At 36.0% G+C, this 22,142-nt stretch overlaps 1 protein-coding gene across 6 annotated transcripts in view; it reads left to right on the top strand.

Annotated features, from left to right (window-relative positions):
* Positions 1–22,142, top strand: part of Micu1 (mitochondrial calcium uptake 1) — a 202,204-nt gene that overhangs the window by 40,664 nt on the left and 139,398 nt on the right. For all 6 annotated transcript variants that reach the window (XM_047552393.1, XM_047552392.1, XM_047552391.1 and 3 more), the window contains 2 exons: positions 761–922; positions 21,454–21,625. In XM_047552393.1, coding sequence (XP_047408349.1) covers positions 762–922; positions 21,454–21,625 — 333 coding nt within the window. In that variant the 5' untranslated portion in view covers position 761. The remainder of the gene's footprint in view (positions 1–760; positions 923–21,453; positions 21,626–22,142) is intronic.

Below are 22,142 nucleotides of genomic sequence, written 5' to 3'. Positions count from 1 at the left end.
TATCAGCATTATAAAAGTAAAGTTCATTAAAAACTGGGACTCTGGAGCCAGTCCATTTTAGATTCAAATTGTGGATCCATCGCTTCCTAGCTACATACTTTTGAGCATTCTTTGTGGCTGCTTGCTCCTGTGGCATGCAAGCACTAGTGGAACATTCAGTGGGAGTTTTAGTGGCATCATGCCCATGTGCAGTTTTCCAGTGATTACATATTGTAGCATCTCCCCATGAATGGCTTCCCCCAAACCCAAAAGGAACCTTCCCAACACATTCTGCTGACATGAGTTCTCCCAGTAGGTCTTGTTCCAGTATCATAGAGAGTAACTTTCTACTGAATTCTGCTGGCACGGTGTCTTAGTAAATTTCTCAAACATCCATGATTGTGTCCTCTGCACAAGATGATCTCACCTTGGTAGGAGTGACCCTTTTGCAGAGTTATTTTTTTCTTGGTTCTGTGTATCAGCCCTAGAAGTAGGGGTTGCTTACTTTCTCTGCTCCTGAGAAGTTAATCTCCTATTGTAATTAACAGTGTTTTATATTAAACTTTTCACTGTCAAATTATTGTATGATTTCTGCCTTCTAATTATACTTTGATATTTGGGTTTTTTTCCTATAAGATTGGTCTGAAGATTAACCAGATAATACATACAAAGTGTTTAGAATAGTGTCTACCATACAATAAGTACTTAACCACTGTTTTTTGGTGTGTTGATACTGTCAATATCATCTACTAAGAGCAACATTTCTACTTTTTGTTTATAGGATGTTTCGTCTTAACTCACTTTCTGCATTGGCAGAACTGGCTGTGGGGTCCCGATGGTATCATGGAGCATCACAGCCCACCCAGACAAGGCGAAGACTAATGATGGTGGCTTTCCTGGGAGCATCTGCAGTAACTGCAAGTACTGGTCTCTTGTGGAAAAGGTGAATGTTATTTGACTATCTTGTTCCTACATGAACGTTTATTTTTCCACATGTCTCTGTTAGCAGAATGAAGTTAATTTCTGAATTAACTTTATATCAAAAGTTATTGCCCAAATCATTTGGCATTAATAGTATTTGTCTATGAAATAAGATGTTTTAAAGAATTGAGCCATAAAGACATGGCAGTGAGGACTGGGGTTGCGGCTCAGTGGTACAGTGCTTGCCTAGAATGTGTGAGGCATTGGGTTCAGTCCTCAGCACCACATAAAAATAAAAACAAATAAAATAAAGGTCCATTGGCAACTAAATATGTTAAAAAAAGAGACATGCAATAAACAGAAAACATAATGCTTTCAGATCTGTTTGTCTCCTGTGCCGAACATGTTTCATAGTGGTGTAGGGATGTCAGAAGTTGCTGTAGAAAGTGAATGCTTTCAGAGCCTTCAAAATCTAGTGACCATATGAAATTAACTAATGAACCTCAGTATTTGTGTTACCTGATACATTTCCTTCCTAGTTATTGAAACTTCACTGGAGGAAAGAGAAAATATAGTACAGTTTTCTCTTAAAATATATAGGTACTATTTTTCTGTCTCTATCAACTCCTGTTTTTTTATCTTTTATCCACTTTACCCTGTCTTAAAGTTGCTATAATTATGATTAGCTTCCTCAAAAAGATTACATTTTTATTATTTTTTATTAACTCTATTGAATGAAAATGTATACAATAAAATCTACTCATTTTAGATACACAGTTCAGTAATGTGTGAGTGTGGTACTAAGGATAAACTCAGGATCTCATACATGCTAAGGAAGCACTCTTATCATTGAGCTACATCCCCAGTCCTTTTTTTGAGAGAGTTTTGCTATGTTGCCCAGGCTACCCTTGAACTTAATATCCTTCTGCTTTAACCTCCTAAGAACTGAGATAGCAGGTGTGTGCCACCATGTCTAGCCAGTTAAATAAATTTTCTTTTAAAATTAGAGACAGGGTCTTAGTAAGTTGCTTAGGGCCTCACTAAGTTGCTGAGACTGGCTTTGAACTCATAGTCCTCCTACCTCAGCCTTCCAAACCACTGGGATTATAGGTGTGTACCACCACACCAGGCTCAGTTCAATAATTTTTGACAAATGCATACACTTGTGTAACTACCCCCAAATCAGGATATAAAACATTTCCAGGGATTGGGGATGTAGCTCAGTTTTAGAGTGCTTGTTTAGCATGCACAAGGCCCTGGGTTTCATCCCCAGCAATACACACATACTCTCGTATACAAAGAAAACATTTCTATTAACCCATAACTTCCTCTCATGCCTTTTCCTAGTCTCACACTATGCACCATTTTAAAAGTAACTGCTTATCTGATTTTTATAGATCAGTTCTGCATTTCTAGAACTTAATATAGGTAAAATCATAAAAAATGTATCTTTTGGATCTGACTTCTTTCACTTAACCTAATGTTTTTGAAATTTATCCATATGTATCAGAAATTTGAATCTTCATTATAATTGAACGGTGCTATCACTTGTTATCCATTTACCAGTTGAAGGCTGTTTGGGTTGTTTCCAGCATTTTGCTCTCATTAGTAAAATAGTATTGAAACTCATTTATAAGTCTTCATTTCTTTTAATTAAATACTTATGAGTCAAATTGCTAGGTCATATGGCAAATATATATTGAACTTCATTCAAAACTGCCATTGATTTGGTACATTTATATACTGCTTACCAGCAATTCATGAGACAAATTTGTTCACCAGCCTTTGGTGTTATCCGTCTTTTAACCCTTCTAGAGAGAGAATGTTGTAGCAATTCATCATGGTTTGAATTTATTTTCCCCAGTGGCTAATGATGCTGAGCATCTTTTCTTGGAATTACTGGTCATTTCTGTTGTCCTCTTTTGTAAAGTGTCTTTTTAAATTGCCCACTAAAAAATTAAATGGTTTTCCTTTTTATTGAGCTCTAAGATCTTTATATAGTTTGGACACTATGCTTGGCAGATAGGTATTTATTATAAACATGTTCTTATAGTGAATGGTTTGCATTTTCATTTCCTTCATGATGACTTTCAAAGAGCAGAAGCTTTTAATTTTAACCAAGACCAGTTTGTAATTATTTTCTTATGTGGTTCGTTCTTTTTGTTTCCTGTCTAGAAAATCTTTGCTTGTCCCCAGCTATGAAGACTTTCTTTTGTGTTTCCTGAGTTTTATAGTTTTAACTTTCATGTATAGATCAAGTTCTTTTTTGTGTTTGTGAGGTAGAGATAAAGGATGTTTTTGGTTTGGTTTTTTTTTTTTTTTCTCTTTTTCACATAAAGCATATCTAGTTATTCTCACATTTATTGGAAGAACATCCTCTTACCATTGGATTATGTTGGTTCTTTTATGGCCAAATAATATTCCACTGTATTTATACATCATATTTTATTTACCCATTCATATGTTGATGGATGTGTTGCTTCTACTTTTGATCTTTTAATAATACTTTCATGAACATTCATGTGCAAGTTTTTTGGGGAAATATGTTTTATTTTTCATGGGTATATACCTAGCTGGATCATGGTAACCCTGTGTTTAACTTTTTTTTTTTTTTTTTTGCGGTGCTGGGGATAGAACCCAGGACTTTGTGCTTGACAGGCAAGCACTCTACCAACTGAGCTATCTCCCCAGCCCTGTTTAACATTTTGAGGAACTACCAATCTGTTTTTCATTGCCATCAATTGTGTGTGTGTGTGTGTGTGAGCACATGCATGCACATGCATGCCATGCTTAGTTTTCCTTATCTGTATAATTGGGATAATAAAATCTGTCTCACAGTGATAAAGATTAAATGAGTTATTATTTCTTAAATGTTTAGAATAGTGCCTGATACACCACTTTGTGATATACATGTCTTTTGTAGAAAGGGTTTGGCACTTAATAACCTAACAATGTATGTTTACTATTATTGAAAGTAAATGATGGTGGGTGATGTTAAGGAAAGGAGACTGTTGGCAGAAATGACTAGCTTTCCAAAAATTTTGGAGCCAAGATATAAAATATTTTCTGTACTGCTAGAGTTGAGATACTTTTTTTAAGGCGGCACTTTTTTATTCTTCATTTTTTTTTCAAGAGTTGAGATTTTAATCTCTAGGTAGTTGTGACCCAAGAGGTTTTGAAGTGATAGATGATAGCCAACTTTTAAGAGAGATCCCATAGCAACAACAGTGGGAATAGCTAAAGTGGGGAGAAACTACTGAATGATCCTAATACCAATTGGAAATAATGATGTGTCTACAGGATTCTTAGAAGGGAGTTGAATGGGTTTTAGAAAATTTCCTAGGTAAAATTCACAGGAAGACATATAGACTGATAGACAAAGAAGAGAAAGTAGTGAAGCAAAGAGGAGAAAGTAGAAACAGGAAATGCATTTTTGTCTTTTAACTGTCATAAATGGCAGACATTTTGAAATTCTTCAGGGATGCTTTCTTACAGTGGAAATATAGGGCCCTGTGCAGGTAATGCATTTAGAATTGCCTTTCATCCTACTTTAGTAAAGAAGATGACAAACTGCTTGAAGAAGTTGGGAAATTTTTTGATGGTTTCAATGTTGAAAAGTTCATGCTCTTCCCCTTTCTCTCACCCTGATTTTGGGCTAAATGCTGATGAACAGATTATTTGTTTTATTTTTCCTAATTTGTGTTTTTGAAAAAGTTTTTGAAATATTGCCTCCAGAAAAAAAAAAAAAAAAAGAAAGTAGCTTGTAATGTTACATAAAGGAAACAAATTCATGTTTTTGTTGGTACAGTATTTGTAATTTTTGAGTTTAAAATATCCCACATCAAAACATCTGCATGTTGACAATGTATTGCCAGTATTAGAACTTTTCTAATATATATGTCTTTGTTACAGATTGTAACTTTATAAATGTTTCAAAATCATAAATATACCTAGTGCCAGCATTTTATTACTGTAAGATTGTTAGTCTTGTTCCTCTGTTATGCCATATAGATACTAAGGGCAGGAATTATTTTTTTCCCTAAGAAGTTAGATTTAAGGTTCTTTTTTTAAAAGAGTATATATATAAAATAAAGGTCCATTGACAACTAAAAAATTTTTTTAAATAAATAAAAATAAAAGTGTACCATGTAATTTTTTACTTTTTAAACTTATAATTTAAATTACAAAAGAGCAATATGTTTGATCTAAAAATGTCTAATGTACAGTAAAGAATAAAAATCTCCCATCCTCAGTCCTGTTATTTAACAATAAATATATATTTTGTGTGTGTTGATAGAGACAGCTTCAAATATGTTTGAATAACCAAGTATACAGTTTGAAATGTTTGCATGCAACAAATGAATGTGTTCTAGGTTAGACAATTTAAAGGTGTGTCATGAATTGGCATAAATAAGATTGTTGGAAATCATATCAGTACTTTTAGTGAAGCCGCATGTTCTACATTTTTGCTTTGTTTTTACTCAATCTCTAAAAAGATACTTTGACATAGTTAGGATTCAGGGTTTGGAGTCTGAATATCTGGGTTTGAACCCTCGCTGTATGAACTTGGGTAAACTCTTATCTGAGAGTTTTGGAATTTCTTGTTTCCAAAGTGAATGTTTTAATACTTCAGAAAGCTAATACTGTTGACAATTTGTATGTGTGCTCTCTTCCTTTTCACTGTGCAAAGAAAGTTATCTAACTTTTTAAGGATCAAGTTTTTTGATTCATTGATCTTTCTCTATTTAATGTTGTTTATAGTGGGTTTTACTCAATTTCTAGTACTTTAAGGTAGAGTATGACATCATTAAATAGAGAATTTTCTTCTTTTCTAATATAGGCATTTAATGCTACAAATTTTCCTCTAGAGCAATGCTTTAACTCTAGGGCCTAACTTTAATAAGTTGTGCTTGTTTTTACTCAGTTTAAATTATTTCCTAGTTTCTCTTGTGGTCTTTATTTCATTAATTAGTTATTTAGCAAAAGACTTTTTGCTAAATTTTCAAATATTTGATGATTTCCCAAATGTCTTTGTTTTTTATTTGCAGTTTAACTCAGTTGAGTTCAGATAAATGGTTTATATGATTTCCTTTCTCTTAAATTTGAGATTTGTTTTATGTGTCCAAAAGTTTTATATCTTGATGAATGTTCTGTGTGCATTTGAAACAAATGTGTTCTGCTATTAGGCGGAGTATACTATAAATGTAATTAGGTTAAGTTCATTAACAGTGTTCATGTTTTCTGTATTCTTACTAATTATCTAATTTGTTCTATCAATTACTAAAAGAAGAGGGTTGAAATCTTTAATTATAACTGTTGATTTGTCCATTTATCCTTTCAGTACTATAACTTTATCCCCACCCCCACCTCAACCCAAGTAAACAAAAGCAGTTGTGTGCTAGCTGAGAGAGATCATTTCAGGTACAATGGAAAATAAATAATAAAAACTGTTACATAGCTGAGTAAGAAGACCCTAAGTTTATTTTATTTTAAAATTTGATTCAGTCTGGTATTATAACTTAATATGAAACATGAGCTGAATCTGTTCAGAGAGGCAAACTTTTGAAGGAAAGATGGCTTATATACCAAAATATGTAATCCAGATTAAATGATTTTAACAAAAATCATGTTTGATTATTTTCATCAGAATTATTCCTCATTATCTGTTTCAGCCCCATTATGATAATTGTGGGTCTCAACTTCACTGAATTGAGAAATGGCAAAGTAGCACTTCTGGTTGTGCCCTGTGAAGGTATTTTCAGATAAGATTGGCATGTGGGTCAGTGAACCAAGTGGGGAAGACTTGTCCTCAGTGTGGTCAGGCACCAAACTTATGGAACAGAACAAAAGAAAGTAAAAAACTCTCTTTCTGGTTCTTTCTCCTTGAACTGGGTGCATTTTCTCCTGGCGTCACTCTTGAACCTCAGACTACAGGTTCTTACACCGTTAGACTCTAGGACCTGCATTAGTGGCCCCTCAGAGGTTCTTTGGCCTTCAGCCTTGGACTGGAGGCTGCACTAGCATTCCCCCTGATCCTGAGGCTTCTAGCTTCTTAGTCTGAGCCATTGTTGCTGTCATCTGTTGTTCTCCTGTTGCAGTTGGTTATATGGAACTTTTCAGCTTCTGTTAATCGCATGAGCCAATTTCCTAATAAGTAGTCATTTAAAAAAAAATTGTGTATATATGATTTTACTACTTCTATTGATTTTGATTCTCTGCAGGACTCTGACTCATACAATCCCTAATAAATTTTGGAACTTTATTCTGTTTCTGTAATTTTTTTGTAAGTAGAACAATTTCAAATTTTTCTTGCTTACTGGCTTGGTATAGAAGGAGGCTTTCCCTCAATATCAGTTGCTACTCAAAGACTCTAGCACCAGTGCTATTAAAAATAACCTTTTCAGTTTGCTCTGTTTTCTCAAATGCATCTATCTAAAAGATGATCCCTTCATCCTTGTCTATCTTTTGGCTCCTGGACTTCAGCATTTCATCTTAATTCTTCTTGTAATGCAGTACGACTTTTGGATTTTACTGCAGTTCTTCCCAAGGTTTCTGGAAGTGACAAGTCTACCACTGTAAATGGCAGTGGATATTGTAATTCCCGTGGCCTTATAGGGAGTGGCTTAAATTGTAGGGTTATGCAATAAATATTTCAGCAGATTGTGATCTTCTGACTTGAGAGAGCCTTATTCCACATGCTTTCTCTAATTTTGTGGATGAGAGAACTTATAAGCCTTCTAATATAGTTTTCATAAGTTTTTGCTTCACTTTTTTTGAAGCTCTGTTATTATGTATATTCCTGTTTAAGGTTGTTGTGTTTCCTTGAAGAATTGACCCAATTAACATTATTAAATGTTTCATTTTGTTTCTGGTAATATTCTTTTTTCTGAAATCTACTTTGTCTCATATTAATCCAACCACTCCAGATTTCTTTTGATTTGGGCTTGTATGATATATCTCATTTCTGTCTTTGTGTTTAAACTTTCTTTCTCAAAAACAGCTTAAAATGGGTCTTATTTTTTAGGTCTGTCTTTTACTTGAAGTATTTAGACCATTTTCATGTAATGTAATTAATGAAATGGTTTTGTTTAAATCTACCATCCTGGATTTTGTTTTTTATTTGTTGCATCTACTCTTCATTTCTTTTGCTTAATTTTTTATGGCTAATGGATTTTAAGATATACCTCTTTTATTTTTTTATTTATCTCTCCTTTTTTTGGAAAAATGTTTTATTCATTTTGTTTATTTGTTTGTTTATTTATTTATTTAGACAGTGTCTCACTCTATTCCCCAGGCTGATTTTGAATTCATAGTCTTCCTGCCTCAGTCTCCTGAAAAACTGGGATTATAAGGGTACACCACTAGACCCAGTTTATTATTTCCATACATGTATATAGTATGCCCTTATCATTCTTTTTTCTTCTCCCCCCTCATACCCTTTCCCTTGCTGCCCTTCCTTGTGATTATTTTAAAGCAAGCGAGGCAAATACTTTCCATAGGGATCAAATAGTGAATGTTTTAGATGGCACAGTTTATAAAGTCTCTGTTGCCACAGCTATAATGGTGCAAAAGCAAGCAGAGACAACACAGAAATGAATGAGCCACATGTGGTGGTGTGTGCCTGTAGTCAGCTCCTTAGAAGGCTAAGGCAGGAGAATGGTACATTCAAGGCCAACCTGGGCAATTAATTCATAATAGCTAAGCTATGGAACCAACAAATGAGTGTACAAGAAAATGTGGTATATATACATACTGGAGTATCATTCAGCCATAAAGAAGAATGAAATTATGGCATTTGCTGGTAAATGGATGGAATTGGAGACTAGCCAGTCCCAAAAAAGCAAAGGCCGAATGTTCTTTCTGATATGCAGTTGCTAACATACAATAAGGGAGTGGGGAGAATAGAAGTTTATTAGATAAGACAAAGGGTAATGGAGGGAATGCAGGGGGCATGGAAATAGGACAGAGTAGAATGAATCAGACATAACTTTCCTATGTTCATATATGAATAATACACCACCAGTATAACTCCATATCATGTACAACCACAAGACTGAGATCCTAATTAGAATAGGTTGTACTCCATGTATGTATATGTCAAAATACACTCTACTGTCATGCATATCTAAAAACAACAAATTTTGAAAGTTACAACTTCTCATATATGTAAGCTCAATAATGTAATTTTTATTTTCCTTCTGTGTTCCATTATCATTGTACATGTTATAACTTTATTTTCTATGTACTTCATAGTACATTGTTGTTGTTGTTACTTTTGCTTTAAAGAGTGACTTGTATCTTAAAGAAATTCTAAGAAGAGAAAAAATTTTCTTATATTTACCCACACGTTTCATTTCTGGTACTCTTTGTTTCAGTCCAAGTGTTTTCCTCCGTTCCCTTCTTCCTTCCTCCCTCCTTCACTTCTTCCCTCCCTTCCTTTTATTTATTTATTTATTTATTTATTTATTTATTTATTTATTTATTTATTTTATTGTAAACAAATGGGATACATGTTGTTTCTCTGTTTGTACATGGAGTAAAGGTGTACCATTTGTGTAATCATACATTTACATAGGGTAATGTTGGATTCATTCTGTTATTTTTTCCCTTCCCCCCACTCCTCCCACCCCTCTTTTCCCTCTATAGTCCTTCCTTCCTCCATTATTGCCCCCCTCCCTAATCCTAACTCTAACCCTAACACTAACCCCTCCCACCCCCCATTATGTGTCATAATCCACTTATCAGCGAGATCATACATCCTTTGTTTTTTTGAGATTGGCTTATATCACTTAGCATGATATTTTCCAGTTTCATCCATTTGCCTGCAAATGCCATAATTTTATCATTCCTTATGGCTGAGTAATATTCCATTGTATATATATACCACATTTTCTTTATCCATTCATCAATTGAAGGGCATCTAGGTTGGTTCCACAATCTGGCTATTGTGAACTGAGCAGCTATGAACATTGATGTGGCTGCATCTCTGTAGTATGCTGATTTTAAGTCCTTTGGGTATAGGCCAAGGAGTGGGATAGCTGGGTCAAATGGTGGTTCCATTCCAAGTTTTCTAAGGAATCTCCACACTGCTTTCCAGAGTGGCTGCACTAATTTGCAGCCCCACCAGCAATGTATGAGTGTACCTTTCTCCCCACATCCTCACCAACACCTGTTGCTGCTTGTATTCTTGATAATCGCCATTCTAATTGGGGTGAGATGGAATCTTAGGGTGGTTTTCATTTACATTTCTCTTATTACTAGAGATGTTGAACATTTTTTCATATGTTTGTTGATTGCTTGTAGATCTTCTTCTGTGAAGTGTCTATTCATTTCCTTAGCCCATTTGTCGATTGGGTTATTCGTATTCTTGGTGTAGAGTTTTTTGAGTTCTTTATAGATTCTGAAGATTAGTGCTCTATCTGAAGTATGATTGGCAAAGATTTTCTCCCACTCTGTAGGCTCTTTCTTCGCACTGCTGATAGTTTCCTTTGCTGAGAGAAATCTTTTTAATTTGAATCTATCCCAGTTATTGATTCTTGCTTTTATTTCTTGTGCTATGGGAGTCCTGTTGAGGAAGTCTGGTCCTAAGCCGACATGTTGAAGATCTGGACCTACTTTTTCTTCTATAATCTTCAGGGTCTCTGGTCTGATTTCGAGATCCTTAATCCATTTTGAGTTGAGTTTTGTGCATGGTGAGAGATATGGGCTTAGTTTCATTCTGTTGCATATGGATTTCCAATTTTCCCAGCACCATTTGTTAAAGAGGCTATCTTTTCTCCATTGCATATTTTTGGCCCCTTTGTCTAATATGAGAAAATTGTATTTATTTGGGTTTGTGTCCATGTCCTCTATTCTGTACCATTGATCTACCTGTCTATTTTGGTGCCAATACAATGCCGTTTTTCTTACTATTGCTTTGTAGTATAGTTGAAGTTCTGGTATTGCAATACCTCCCGCTTCAGTTTTCCTGCGAAGGATTGCTTTAGCTATTCTGGGTTTCTTATTCATCCAGATGAATTTCATGATTGCTTGCTCTATTTCTGTAAGGTACGTCATTGGGATTTTAATTGGAATTGCATTGAATCTGTATAGCACTTTTGGTAGTATGGCCATTTTGACAATATTAATTCTGCCTATCCAAGAACATGGTAGATCTTTCCATCTTCTAAGGTTTTCTTTAATTTCTTTCTTTAGTGTTCTGCAGTTCTCATTGTAGAGGACTTTCACCTCTTTTGTTAGATTGATTCCCAAGTATTTTATTTTTTTCGAAGCTATTATGAATGGGGTAGTTTTCCTAATTTTTCTTTCCAAAGATTCATCACTTATGTATAAAAATGCATTAGATTTATGAGCATTGATCTTATATCCTTTACTGATCTTATATCTAATACTTTACTGAATTCACTTATGAGTTCTAAAAGTTTTCTGGTGGAATTTCCTGGTTCCTCTAAGTATACAGTCATATCATCAGCAAATAGGGATAGTTTGAGTTCTTCTTTTCCTATTCGTATCCCTTTAATTTCTTTGGTCTGTCTAATTGCTCTGGCTAGATTTCAAGGATGATATTGAATAGAAGTGGTGAAGGGGGCATCCCTGCCTTGTTCCAGTTTTTAGGGGGAATGGTTTCAGTTTTTCACCATTTAGAATGATATTACACATGGGCTTAGCATAGATGGCCTTTACAATGTTAAGGAATGTTCCCACTATCCCTATTTTTTCTAGTGTTTTGAGCATGAAGGGGTGCTGTATTTTATCAAATGCTTTTTCTGCATATATTGAAATAATCATGTGATTCTTGACTTTAAGTCTGTTGATATGGTGAATTACATTTATTGATTTCCTGATGTTGAACCAACCTTGCATCCCTGGGATGAAACCCACTTGATCATGGTGCACTATCTTTTTAATATGTTTTTGTATGTGATTTGCTAAAATTTTGTTGAGAATTTTTGCGTCGATGTTCATTAAGGATATTGGTCTGACATTTTCTTTCCTCGATGTGTCTCTGTCTGATTTAGGTATCAGGGTAATATTGGCTTCATAGAATGAGTTTTGGAGGTTTCCCTCCTCTTCTATTTCATGGAATACTTTGATAAGTATTGGAGTGAGCTCTTCTTTAAAGGTTTTGTAGAACTTGGCTGAGAACCCATCTGGTCCTGGACTTTTCTTTGTTGGTAGGCTTTTGATGACTCCTTCTGTTTCATTACTTGAAATTGGTCTATTTAAATTGTGTATGTCCTCCTCCTCGTTCAGTTTAGGCAATTCATATGTCTCTAGAAACCTGTTGATGTCTTTGAAATTTTCTATTTTGTTGGAATATAGATTTTCAAAATAGCTTCTAATTATGTTTTGTATTTCAATCGTGTCTGTTGTGATATTTCCTTGTTCATTCCGAATTTAGTGATTTGCGTTTTCTCTCATCTTCTCTTTGTTAATGTGGCTAAGGATTTATCAATTTTGTTTATTTTTTTGAAGAACCAACTATTTATTTTGTCAAATTTTTATATTGTTTCTTTTGTTTCAGTTTTGTTTATTTCAGCTCTGAGTTTGACTATTTCCTGTCTTTTACTACTTTTGGTGTTGGTCTGTTCTTCTTTTTCTAGGGCTTTGAGCTGTAGTGTTAGGTCGTTTATTTGTTGAATTTTTCTTCTTTTATTGAATGCACTCCATGAAATAAATTTTCCTCTAAGTACTGCTTTCATAGTGTCCCAGAGATTTTGATATGTTTCTTTGTTCTCATTTACCTCTAAGAATGTTTTAATTTCCTTCCTGGTATCTTCTGTTATCCATTCATCATATAATAGCATATTGTTTAATCTCCAGGTGTTGGAGTAATTTCTGTTTTTTAACTCTGTCATTTATTTCTAATTTCAATCCATTATGATCTGATAGAATACAAGGTAGTGTCTCTATCTTCTTGTATTTGCTAACATTAGCTTTGTGGCATAATTTATGGTCTGTTTTAGAGAAGGATCCATGTGCTGCTGAAAAGAAAGTGTATTCACTCTTGGTTGGATGGTATATTCTATAAATGTCCGTTAAGTCTAAATTATTGATTGTGTTATTGAGATCTATGGTTTCTTTGTTCAATTTTTGTTTGGAAGATCTGTCCAGTGGTGAGAGAGGCGTGTTAAAATCACCTAGTATTATTGTGTTATGGTCTATTTGGTTTCTGAAATTGAGAAGGATTTGTTTGACATATATGGATGAGCCACTGTTTGGGGCATAGATGTTTATGATTGTTATATCTTGCTGTTTTATGCCTCCCTTAAGCAGTATGAAATGTCCTTCTTTATCCCTTCTGACTAACTTTGGCTTGAAGTCCACATTATCTGAAATGAGGATGGATACCCCAGCTTTTTTGCTGAGTCCATGTGCATGGTATGTTTTTCCCCATCCTTTCACCTTTAGTCTATGGGTATCTCTTCCTATGAGGTGAGTCTCTTGCAGGCAACATATTGTTGGATCTTTCTTTTTAATCCAATCTGCCAGTCTATGTCTTTTGATTGATGAGTTCAGGCCATTAATATTCAGGGTTATTATTGAGATATGATTTTTATTCCTGGTCATTTGGCTAATTTTTTAAATTTTATTTTTTTGACACGACTTGGTTCCTCCTTTATTTGACAATTCCTTCAGGATAGTTCCTCCCTTTGCTGATTTGCATCTTTGTTTTTCATCTCTTCCTCATGGAATATTTTGCTGAGAATGTTCTGTAATTCTGGCTTTCTTTTTTGTAAATTCTTTTAGCTTTTGTTTATCGTGGAATGATTTTATTTCATCATCAAATCTGAAGGTAAGTTTTGCTGGGTATAAGATTCTCGGTTGGCATCCATTTTTTTTCAGGGCTTGCAAAATGTTGTTCCAGGCCCTTATAGCTTTTAGGATCTGGATTGAAAAATGTGCTGATATCCGTATTGCTTTCCCCCTGAATGTAATTTGGTTCTTTTGTCTCACAGCCTTTAAAATTCTGTCTTTATTTTGTATGTTAGGTATTTTCATTATAATGCGCCTTGGTGTGGGTCTGTTGTAATTTTGTGTATTTGGAGTCCTATAAGCCTCTTGAACTTGATTTTCCATTTCATCCTTCAGATATGGGAAATTTTCTGATATTATTTCATTGAATAGATTATTCATTCCTTTGGTTTGTTTCTCTAAGCCTTCCTTAATCCCAATAAATTTGGCCTTAATTTCTTAAATTTGGCCTTTTCATGATATCCTATAGTTCTTGGAGATTCTGTTCATGATTTCTTACTATCTTCTCTGTTTGGTCAACTTTGTTTTCAAGGTTAAATATTTTTTCTTCAATATCTGAGGTTCTGTTTTCCAGGTGTTCTATGCTATTGATTATGCTTTCTATGGAGTTATTAATTTCGTTTATTGTATCTTTCATTTCAGTGATTTCTGTTTGTTTTTTTTTAATGTCTCTAACTCTTTATTGAAATGATCTTTTGCTTCCTGTATTTGCTCTTTTAACTGTCGATTGGTGCAATCATTCAAAACCTGCATTTGCTCTTTCATCTCATCATTCAATGCCTGCATTTGCTCTTTCATCTCATCGTTTGCTTCTCTGATCATTTTAATTATGTACATTCTGAACTCCCTTTCTGTCATTTCTTCTGCCATGCTGTCATTGGATTTTATTGATGTAACATCTAGATTTGTTTGGGGCATTTTCTTCCTTTGTTTTCTCATATTGTTCAGGTATCAGTGGATAGCTGAGATATTGCAGATTTCCTCTATTGACTTATAATGTCCCTGAAGATTTCTAGTATATCCCCTCTTAGCCTTCAGTAGCCTGAAGTCTTGGAGGAAGTTGATAATGCGGTGCTCCACAAGGAAGCTGCCTCCCTAGGGGTGGTAGCCTTCAGGTGGGGTATATTCCCTGCTAGTGGGCAGAGGTCCCTCCACTTTTTGACCAATGGTCATCCAAAGGGGAACTAGGCTGCGGGCTGAGGCAAGGCCTGTTTGGGCCTGTGTCCCTGGTTTTACAGTTCTTGTGGGATAACCTCACCTGGCAGGGAAGACTCACCCAGTGGGGAGGTCTCATTGGTCAGTTCCCCTCCTAGAGGTTCCGCTCAATCCACAACTACCGCCTGGACTGGGCTGCCTTCCTCTGTAATGTTCCCAGGGGCCCGGACCTACCTCCTGGGCCTGGGAGCCTCACCCTGCGCAGAAGAGTCTCCTTAGGCTGCCTCTCCTCAGAGAATCTGCCCGCAGTCCTGGAACCTTCGCTCCGCCCCTCAACTTGTCTCTGTGCGTCTCTTCCACCAAGAAGCCACCTAGGTCCTGGGACCCTGTTCTGCACCTAATCGCCTGGCTATGCGGCCCCTCCTCTGTGCAGCCACCTGGAGCCCTGTCCAGTCGCTCCAAGTCCTAGTGACCTCTTCCTCCGGGCAACCGCCCAGAGTTTCGGTGCAGTCGCTACGAGTCCAAGCAACTCACTGTGCACCTCCTCCTCCCGCCAACCGCCCGTAGCCCTGGTGCAGTCCCTCCAAGTCCAGGCGACCTGCCAAGGTCCTCCTCCTCCTCCTCCAGGCAGTCACCTGGAGTTCAGGAGCAGTCGCTCTGAGTCTAAGCGACCCGCCGCATGCCTCCTCCTCTGGGCAGCTGCCCAGAGCCCCGGTGGGTTGCTCCAAGTCCAAGCGTCGTGCTGAGCAGCCTCCTCTCCAATGCTCCCAGTTGTCCGAGTTCACTGCTCCAGCGGGGGGAGGGGTGTCTCATTGGGCCACTCTACTTCACAAAGTTCCCTGTGTTCTGGGACTATCGCCCCATCCGGGACGCCTCCCCAGTGGGAGAGACTCATCCGGTGGCTTTGAGTTCATCCCAAGTCTCTCCATATCTCCTCTTCTTGAATCCTGAGTCCTGGAGCAACATGAAATGCAGCCACCCTCTAGTCCGCCATCTTGAAAACCCCCTCCCTTCCTTTTTTTGCATTTGTTTACAGCTTATTTTTTATGGGTAGATTGTATTTATTTATAATAGTAGAATTCACTGTTACATATTCATACATGCACAAATATAACAGTATAATTTGTCATTTTCATTCTCCATTTCCTTCTCTTTCTTCCTTGCCTCCCTCTGTTTCCCTTCCCCTTTTCTACTGGTCTCCCTTGTATTTTCATGAGGTGCCACCCCACCTTCCCCCACTTTTTTTCTCTCTAACTTCTACATATGAAACACAAGACCCTTGGTCTTCTGAGTTTGACTTATTTCATTTAACATAATGGTCATAAACTCTATTCATTTTCCTACAAATAATGTAATTTTGTTCTTTTTTAAAAATAGTTTTCGTTGTACATGGACACATACCTTTATTTATTCATTACAGTGCCTCACATCTGCCAGGCAAGTACTCTACCACTGAGCCGCAACCCCAGCCCCTGTAGTTTCATTCTTTATGGCTAGATAAAACTGTACTGTGTATTTATCTATTCATCCACTAATGGACAGCTAGGCTGGTTCCATAATTTGGCTATTATAAATTTGCTGTTTATAAACATGGATGTACATATATTGCTATAGTATGTTGACTTTAATTCTTTAGGATACACACTGTGGGAATGGTATAGCTGGGTCATATGATGGATCCACTTCTAGAGTTCTGAGGAACCTCCATACTGATTTCCATAGTGGTTGTACTAATGTATTTTCTCCACCTCCCTTCCATATAGCTTATTCCTGTAGCTTACTTCTGTAGTGCAGTATAGTACTTGTGCTGTGACTATGACAGTTAATGCTTTTATATTTCTACTTTAGTATGACTTCGCTTAAAAAAAAAATGATGCTGGCATGCTGTAAGAGGTTGTTTTGATATATGGTGGGAACTTTCCACAGCTTTATGTCATAAATCAAGAGAAAATAAAGATTCACAAATAAATCATAAACAATATAGTGAAGTGTAATCATGTTTCACAATGTTTTCAGGAAGCTGATTAAAATAAATCACACCTTCATGGTTTTTTTGTTTGTTTGTTTTTTTAGTACTGGGGATTGAACTCAGGGGCACTTGACCACTGAGCCACATCCCCAGCTCTATTTTTCATTTTTTATTTAGAGACAGGGTCTCACTGAGTTGCTTAGTACCTTGCTTTTGCTGAGGCTGGTTTTGAACTCGCGATCCTCCTGCCTCAGCCTCCTGAGACACTAGGATTACAGGCGTGCACTGACTGCCCCCAGCCCCCACCTTCATTTTTAGATTATTTTACTTGAAATACTTTGTAAATTGGAATCTAGCTTGTGCAGTCACAATTTTAAATTTACTGACTTTAGTGTACAAATTTATTAAATCAGTTTTGCTTGCTTACAAATAGCTAGCTTTTCTGAAAATATCTGTTAAAACATATAGGAAAGGCCTTTATTGAATCTAAAAGTGCCCAAAGATAAAATATAACATGTTATAATCAAAATTAATTATAACACTTCAGGCTGGTTTTGAGTAAAAGCAGTTTCTGATCTTTGACCTCTATATCAATTCAGATTTCTAAAATTTTAGAGATAATCTTTCTGAAGCTGAAAAGTTATTTTTATATTTCAAAGCTCTTTTGGCAATCAGTGATTGATTTATCATGCAAGGAAATGAGATCTCACCAGGGAAGAACAAGGACATGGAGACACAGGTTACCATCTTTCTGTAGGAACAGCGGGTATCAACCAGGGCCAATGGGGTTTCATTGATGGAACCCATCTTCCTTCTAGTCCAGTCCTGAGTTGCTCTCAGTTGAAAAGGAGCAGACTGAATGTTGGGACTAATGACACGTTAACTAACTCAGGCTGACTCCTTACTCCCTGGCGAATGAGCAAAATCAAGGCTCGAAGGCAGTTTCAAAGGTTCATGACGATAAACCGGACCACCGTCAGGGATTGGTTAACAACAGTTCTGCAACCATGATCAGCTTGTGCTTGCCATATAGTCCAATGGGACTCTTGCCTGCATGAACCCCCCTGTTTGCTGACCTTTAAACTGATTGGTTCCCGCCTAGCCCCCACCCTACATAAAAGCTGTGTGACTTCCTCAATAAACGAGTTCCTGCTGTGACGGGTCTCCCTGACGCGTCTGATTGCCTGGAGGGCTGGGAGCGGGCGGTCAGTCGGCCTTACCTATCCCGGTCTGACCTTGTTGGGGAGTGTCCCCTTCCCTTGTCGCTGGTCGAGAAGAGCAAGGGGGCTTAAGACCCCGACAACTGAAGATTTGCCTTCTGCAAGCTGAACACCTTCTTAGAGATTGGGAAATCCCCTGCACTGGGTGGCAGCTCTGGCCTTTCTGCTGACTCTGCCCAATGAATTCAGGGCTGAGATCTTTATGCAGTTCACCTCCCCAAATTTCTATCTAGTGTCTTCCTCATCCTGAAGTACTTCCTTTAGTATTTCTAGGAATGTTTGCTGGTGAAGGATTCTGTCAGCTTTTGTCTGAAAATATCTTTATTTGCTTTTGCTTTTGAAGGATATTTTTACTAGATACAGAATTTTAGGTTAACCCTTTCTTTTTGTCACTTCAGTTGTCATCAACTTTTTTTTCAGTTTTGTTTCCTCATTATATTCAAGTACTATATTTTTTATTATGTTAGAATATACATTACATATAATTTACCATTTTAACTATGTCTGTTTCAGTGACATTAAGTACATTCGCATTGCTGTGTAGCCATCACAACTATCCATGTCCTGTTTTTTTTTTTTTTTTAATAATCCCAAATTGAAACTCTGTACCTGTGAAACAATAATTCTTTAGTCCCTCTCCCCCTACCCACTGGTATTCTATGTTCTGTCTATTCTAGGTATCTGTGTTGTATTTAACTACTCTAGGTACCTATCTATGTAACGTCTATTCAATATTTATTCTTTTTTTGTCTGTTTTATTTCATTTAGCATGTTTTCACAGTTCAGCCATGGTTATAGCATGTGACAAGATTTTCTTCCTTTTTATCGTATTCCATTGTATGTGCGTGCCACATTTTGTTTATCCATTCATCTGGCCGGAAGCAAAGGCTTTCTTTTTATACACCATTGCATTTTATCAGTTCTGTAATACTTATTTTATTTTTTTATCAGTATAGCAGTGACTTCAACTATTGGGAATAATGCTGGGGGGAAAATGACTCTTGTAAGCATTCATTCCTAAGGTGAGAAGAATTGCATGGATATAATAACAGAGTATTATCATTCTACTGTACATTAACTTTCAGGGTGGCTTGGACATTAGATTGTAAGTTTTTCAGAAGATATTATTAAGACTCGTCAGGGCCTTGTGCTTGCGAGGCAAGCACCCTACCAGCTGAGCTATCTCCCAGCCCCAGATGATTTTTAAATTTTTTATTTGTTCTTATTAGTTATACATGACAGTAGAATGCATGTATGTATTTTGATAAAGCATACATATATGGAGTATAATTTCTCATTTTCCAGATGATTTTTAATAGCCATTGCCCCCCAACTTTTTGGTAGAATTTAAATTTTCTTTAGAAGGCATTTAATGAATCACTCATTCCAAGAAGTTTTTCCTTACCCTCTTTTCTATCCCTACATGTTCCTTTATTGGTTTACTTGTCCGTTTTCTCTGACAGTAAACTTCTTGAAGACAAAGACAGTCATATAACTTTAGCAAATAGTGTAGCTTTTAATCTCTTGAAGGATAAATTGAATGAGTGCATCTCTTGCCTCCATGTATAAATAGCTTGGTTCTCTGCTTTAATGGCCCATCCATCAACTTTTAGTTACAGGAGTCTCTTCAGAGGGAAATAAAACAGTTATATGACCCAGCATCACTTGGTCAAGGTTGAAAAGAAATTTAAAGTTCAAAAGGTTGCCTTTGAACCATGTTTGAAAGAAGCTTAAGTCAATGTGGTAGTTTATTGTGACTTCTTAAAAATTTGCTTCTCTTTAGCCTTTGGCTAAATTTTTAAAAATCAATGATTGTTTTTGCTTGGGAATTCAAATAATCCTTTGTCTTTGTTAGTGTTTAGAAAATATTATTTGGAAGTAAATAAAATAAGAATTATTAATTTAAATCTTCTCTGAATAGTTCTGTGAAACAAATACAGTAAGAATTTTCTTCTGTTCCAGTACTTTATTCCCAGTTTATGTTCTCCACCTCCCTTTCTGGTCTTCATACTGAGGACTTAAATTGGTGTTCCTTAATCAGTCATTCACATTGCCTGCTTTCTTTGTGTAAAGCACTGGGCAACTACAAAGAAAAAGATAGCTAGTCTCTTATTAATGATGTTATCTGTTAGGGTGAACCATATCAAATTGCTGATACTTGACAATTTTTGATTTGTAAAACCAGTGTCTTTCGATTTCACCTAATAGTTGAAGAGCAAGATAGAGTCTAAAAAAACATAAGTAACCATATATAACACTAGTTTATATGTTATTCAAACATTAAGAAGAGTATGAGTTTGAAGGAATAAAGGCATCATTTTCTTGGCTAAGGTTGTTTGGAAAATCTTCATAAGCTATGTTGGTGGTTTTTGTTTGCTGTTGATAATTGAATGCATCTGGAAAACCCAGCAGATCTTCATATAGAATTGTTTGTGCATGTGTGTGTGTGTGTGTGAGAGAGAGAGAGAGAGAAAGAGAGAGAGAGAGAGAGAGAGAGAGAGAGGGAATACATGTTTTTCATTCTTGGGGGTTTCTGTTTCTTCTTTATTTATGTACTTGTATAATTGTAGTAAGAGACAGATTAACATAAAATTTACCATCACAGAACCATTTTTAAGTGTGTACTTTGATTATAAGTTTGTTCATTGTGAAACAGGTCTCCAGAACCTGTTTTTCGTCTTGCAAAAAGTAAACATTGTACTCATTAAAAAAATCTTTCCTGGGGCTGGGGCTGGGGCTCAGTGGTAGAGTACCCACCTAGCATGAGTGAGGCCCTGGGTTCGATACTCAGCACTACATAAAAATAAAATAAAGGTATTGTATCCACCTACAACTAAAAAAAAAAAGTGTGTGTGTGTATATATATTATATATATATATATATACAATGTTTAAAAAAAAAAACAAACTTTCCTATTCTCCCTCAGCCCCTGTAACCACCATTCTACTTTAAATTTCTGTGAATTTAACTACTCTAAGTAACTCTTGTAAAAGTGGATGTACATTGTCTTTTTGTTTCTGACTTATTTCGCTTCACATCTTCAGTTCATCCTTGTTGCATGTGATAGAATTTCCTTCTTTTTAAGACTGAATAATAGTCCATTACACACACACACACACACACACACACACACACACATTTTATTTATCCATTCATCTACTAGTAGACAGTTGAGTTGCTGCCATGTTTTAACTACTCTGAGTAGTGCTGCTGTGAACCGGGGTGTACAGATATTGCTTGAGATCCTGCTTTTGGTTGTTTTGGATATATAACCAGAAATAGAATTGCTGAGTCGTGTGGTAGCTCTACTGTTAGTTTTTTGAGAAACTTCTTCATATAGAATTTTTGACAAATTTCATTGCTGTTATTCCTGCTGAATTTTATCTGTGAGTGCCTGTTGTGCTAATAAACAGACCTTCATGATTAATCTAGATTTCTCTTTTGCACATTCAGGGCCCATGCAGAATCTCCACCATTTGTAAACAACTTAAAGAATGATGTTGGTGATAAAGGAAAGAATAAAGATGAAGGGGAAGTTGGTAACCATGAAAAAAAGTCTGCTGATAATTGTCTTGAGCCTTATCCAGAAGAAAAGAAGAAACGGTCTGGATTCAGAGATAGAAAAGTATGAAACAAAATCTTATAAGTTAATTAGATCCTTATCTTAAAGTAATGTAGTTTTATTGTGTATTTTAAATGGTTCATATTCACTTCTGAGCTATTTACCTCTTTACTATTTTCCATATGTTCTAAGCCAAAGGTACTTATGAATGTGAAGTTAAAGGAGTAATAAGGATAGTATATCCTTCCTTAGGTCTTTCAATTAAACTACCTAAAGTGATTCTTGCTTTCTGTTCAGTGCATATCTTATCATATGTTCTTTGTAGTATTTCTGATTTATGATGTCAAGTTGTAAAGGGAGAATAAAATCTCTTTAGAAAAATAACTTCCAAAAATCAAGTAACTTTGAGGATGGCATAAACTTCAAATTGCTGTCAAGATTTTGTATAATTAACACAACCTACTATTATATAGCTTTTCCCCCAAAAAATTTTAATTCCATTATAATAATACCTATGATATTAGGCATTTGAGTTCAGCATACACTCTTGATGAACAATCAATAAGATGAATTTCTTAGA

The sequence above is a fragment of the Sciurus carolinensis genome, chromosome 5 (assembly GCF_902686445.1).
Source record: "Sciurus carolinensis chromosome 5, mSciCar1.2, whole genome shotgun sequence".
NCBI lineage: Eukaryota > Metazoa > Chordata > Mammalia > Rodentia > Sciuridae > Sciurus > Sciurus carolinensis.
The sequence above is the reverse complement of the archived record's forward strand: the minus strand, read 5'-3'. Positions and strand labels throughout refer to the sequence as shown.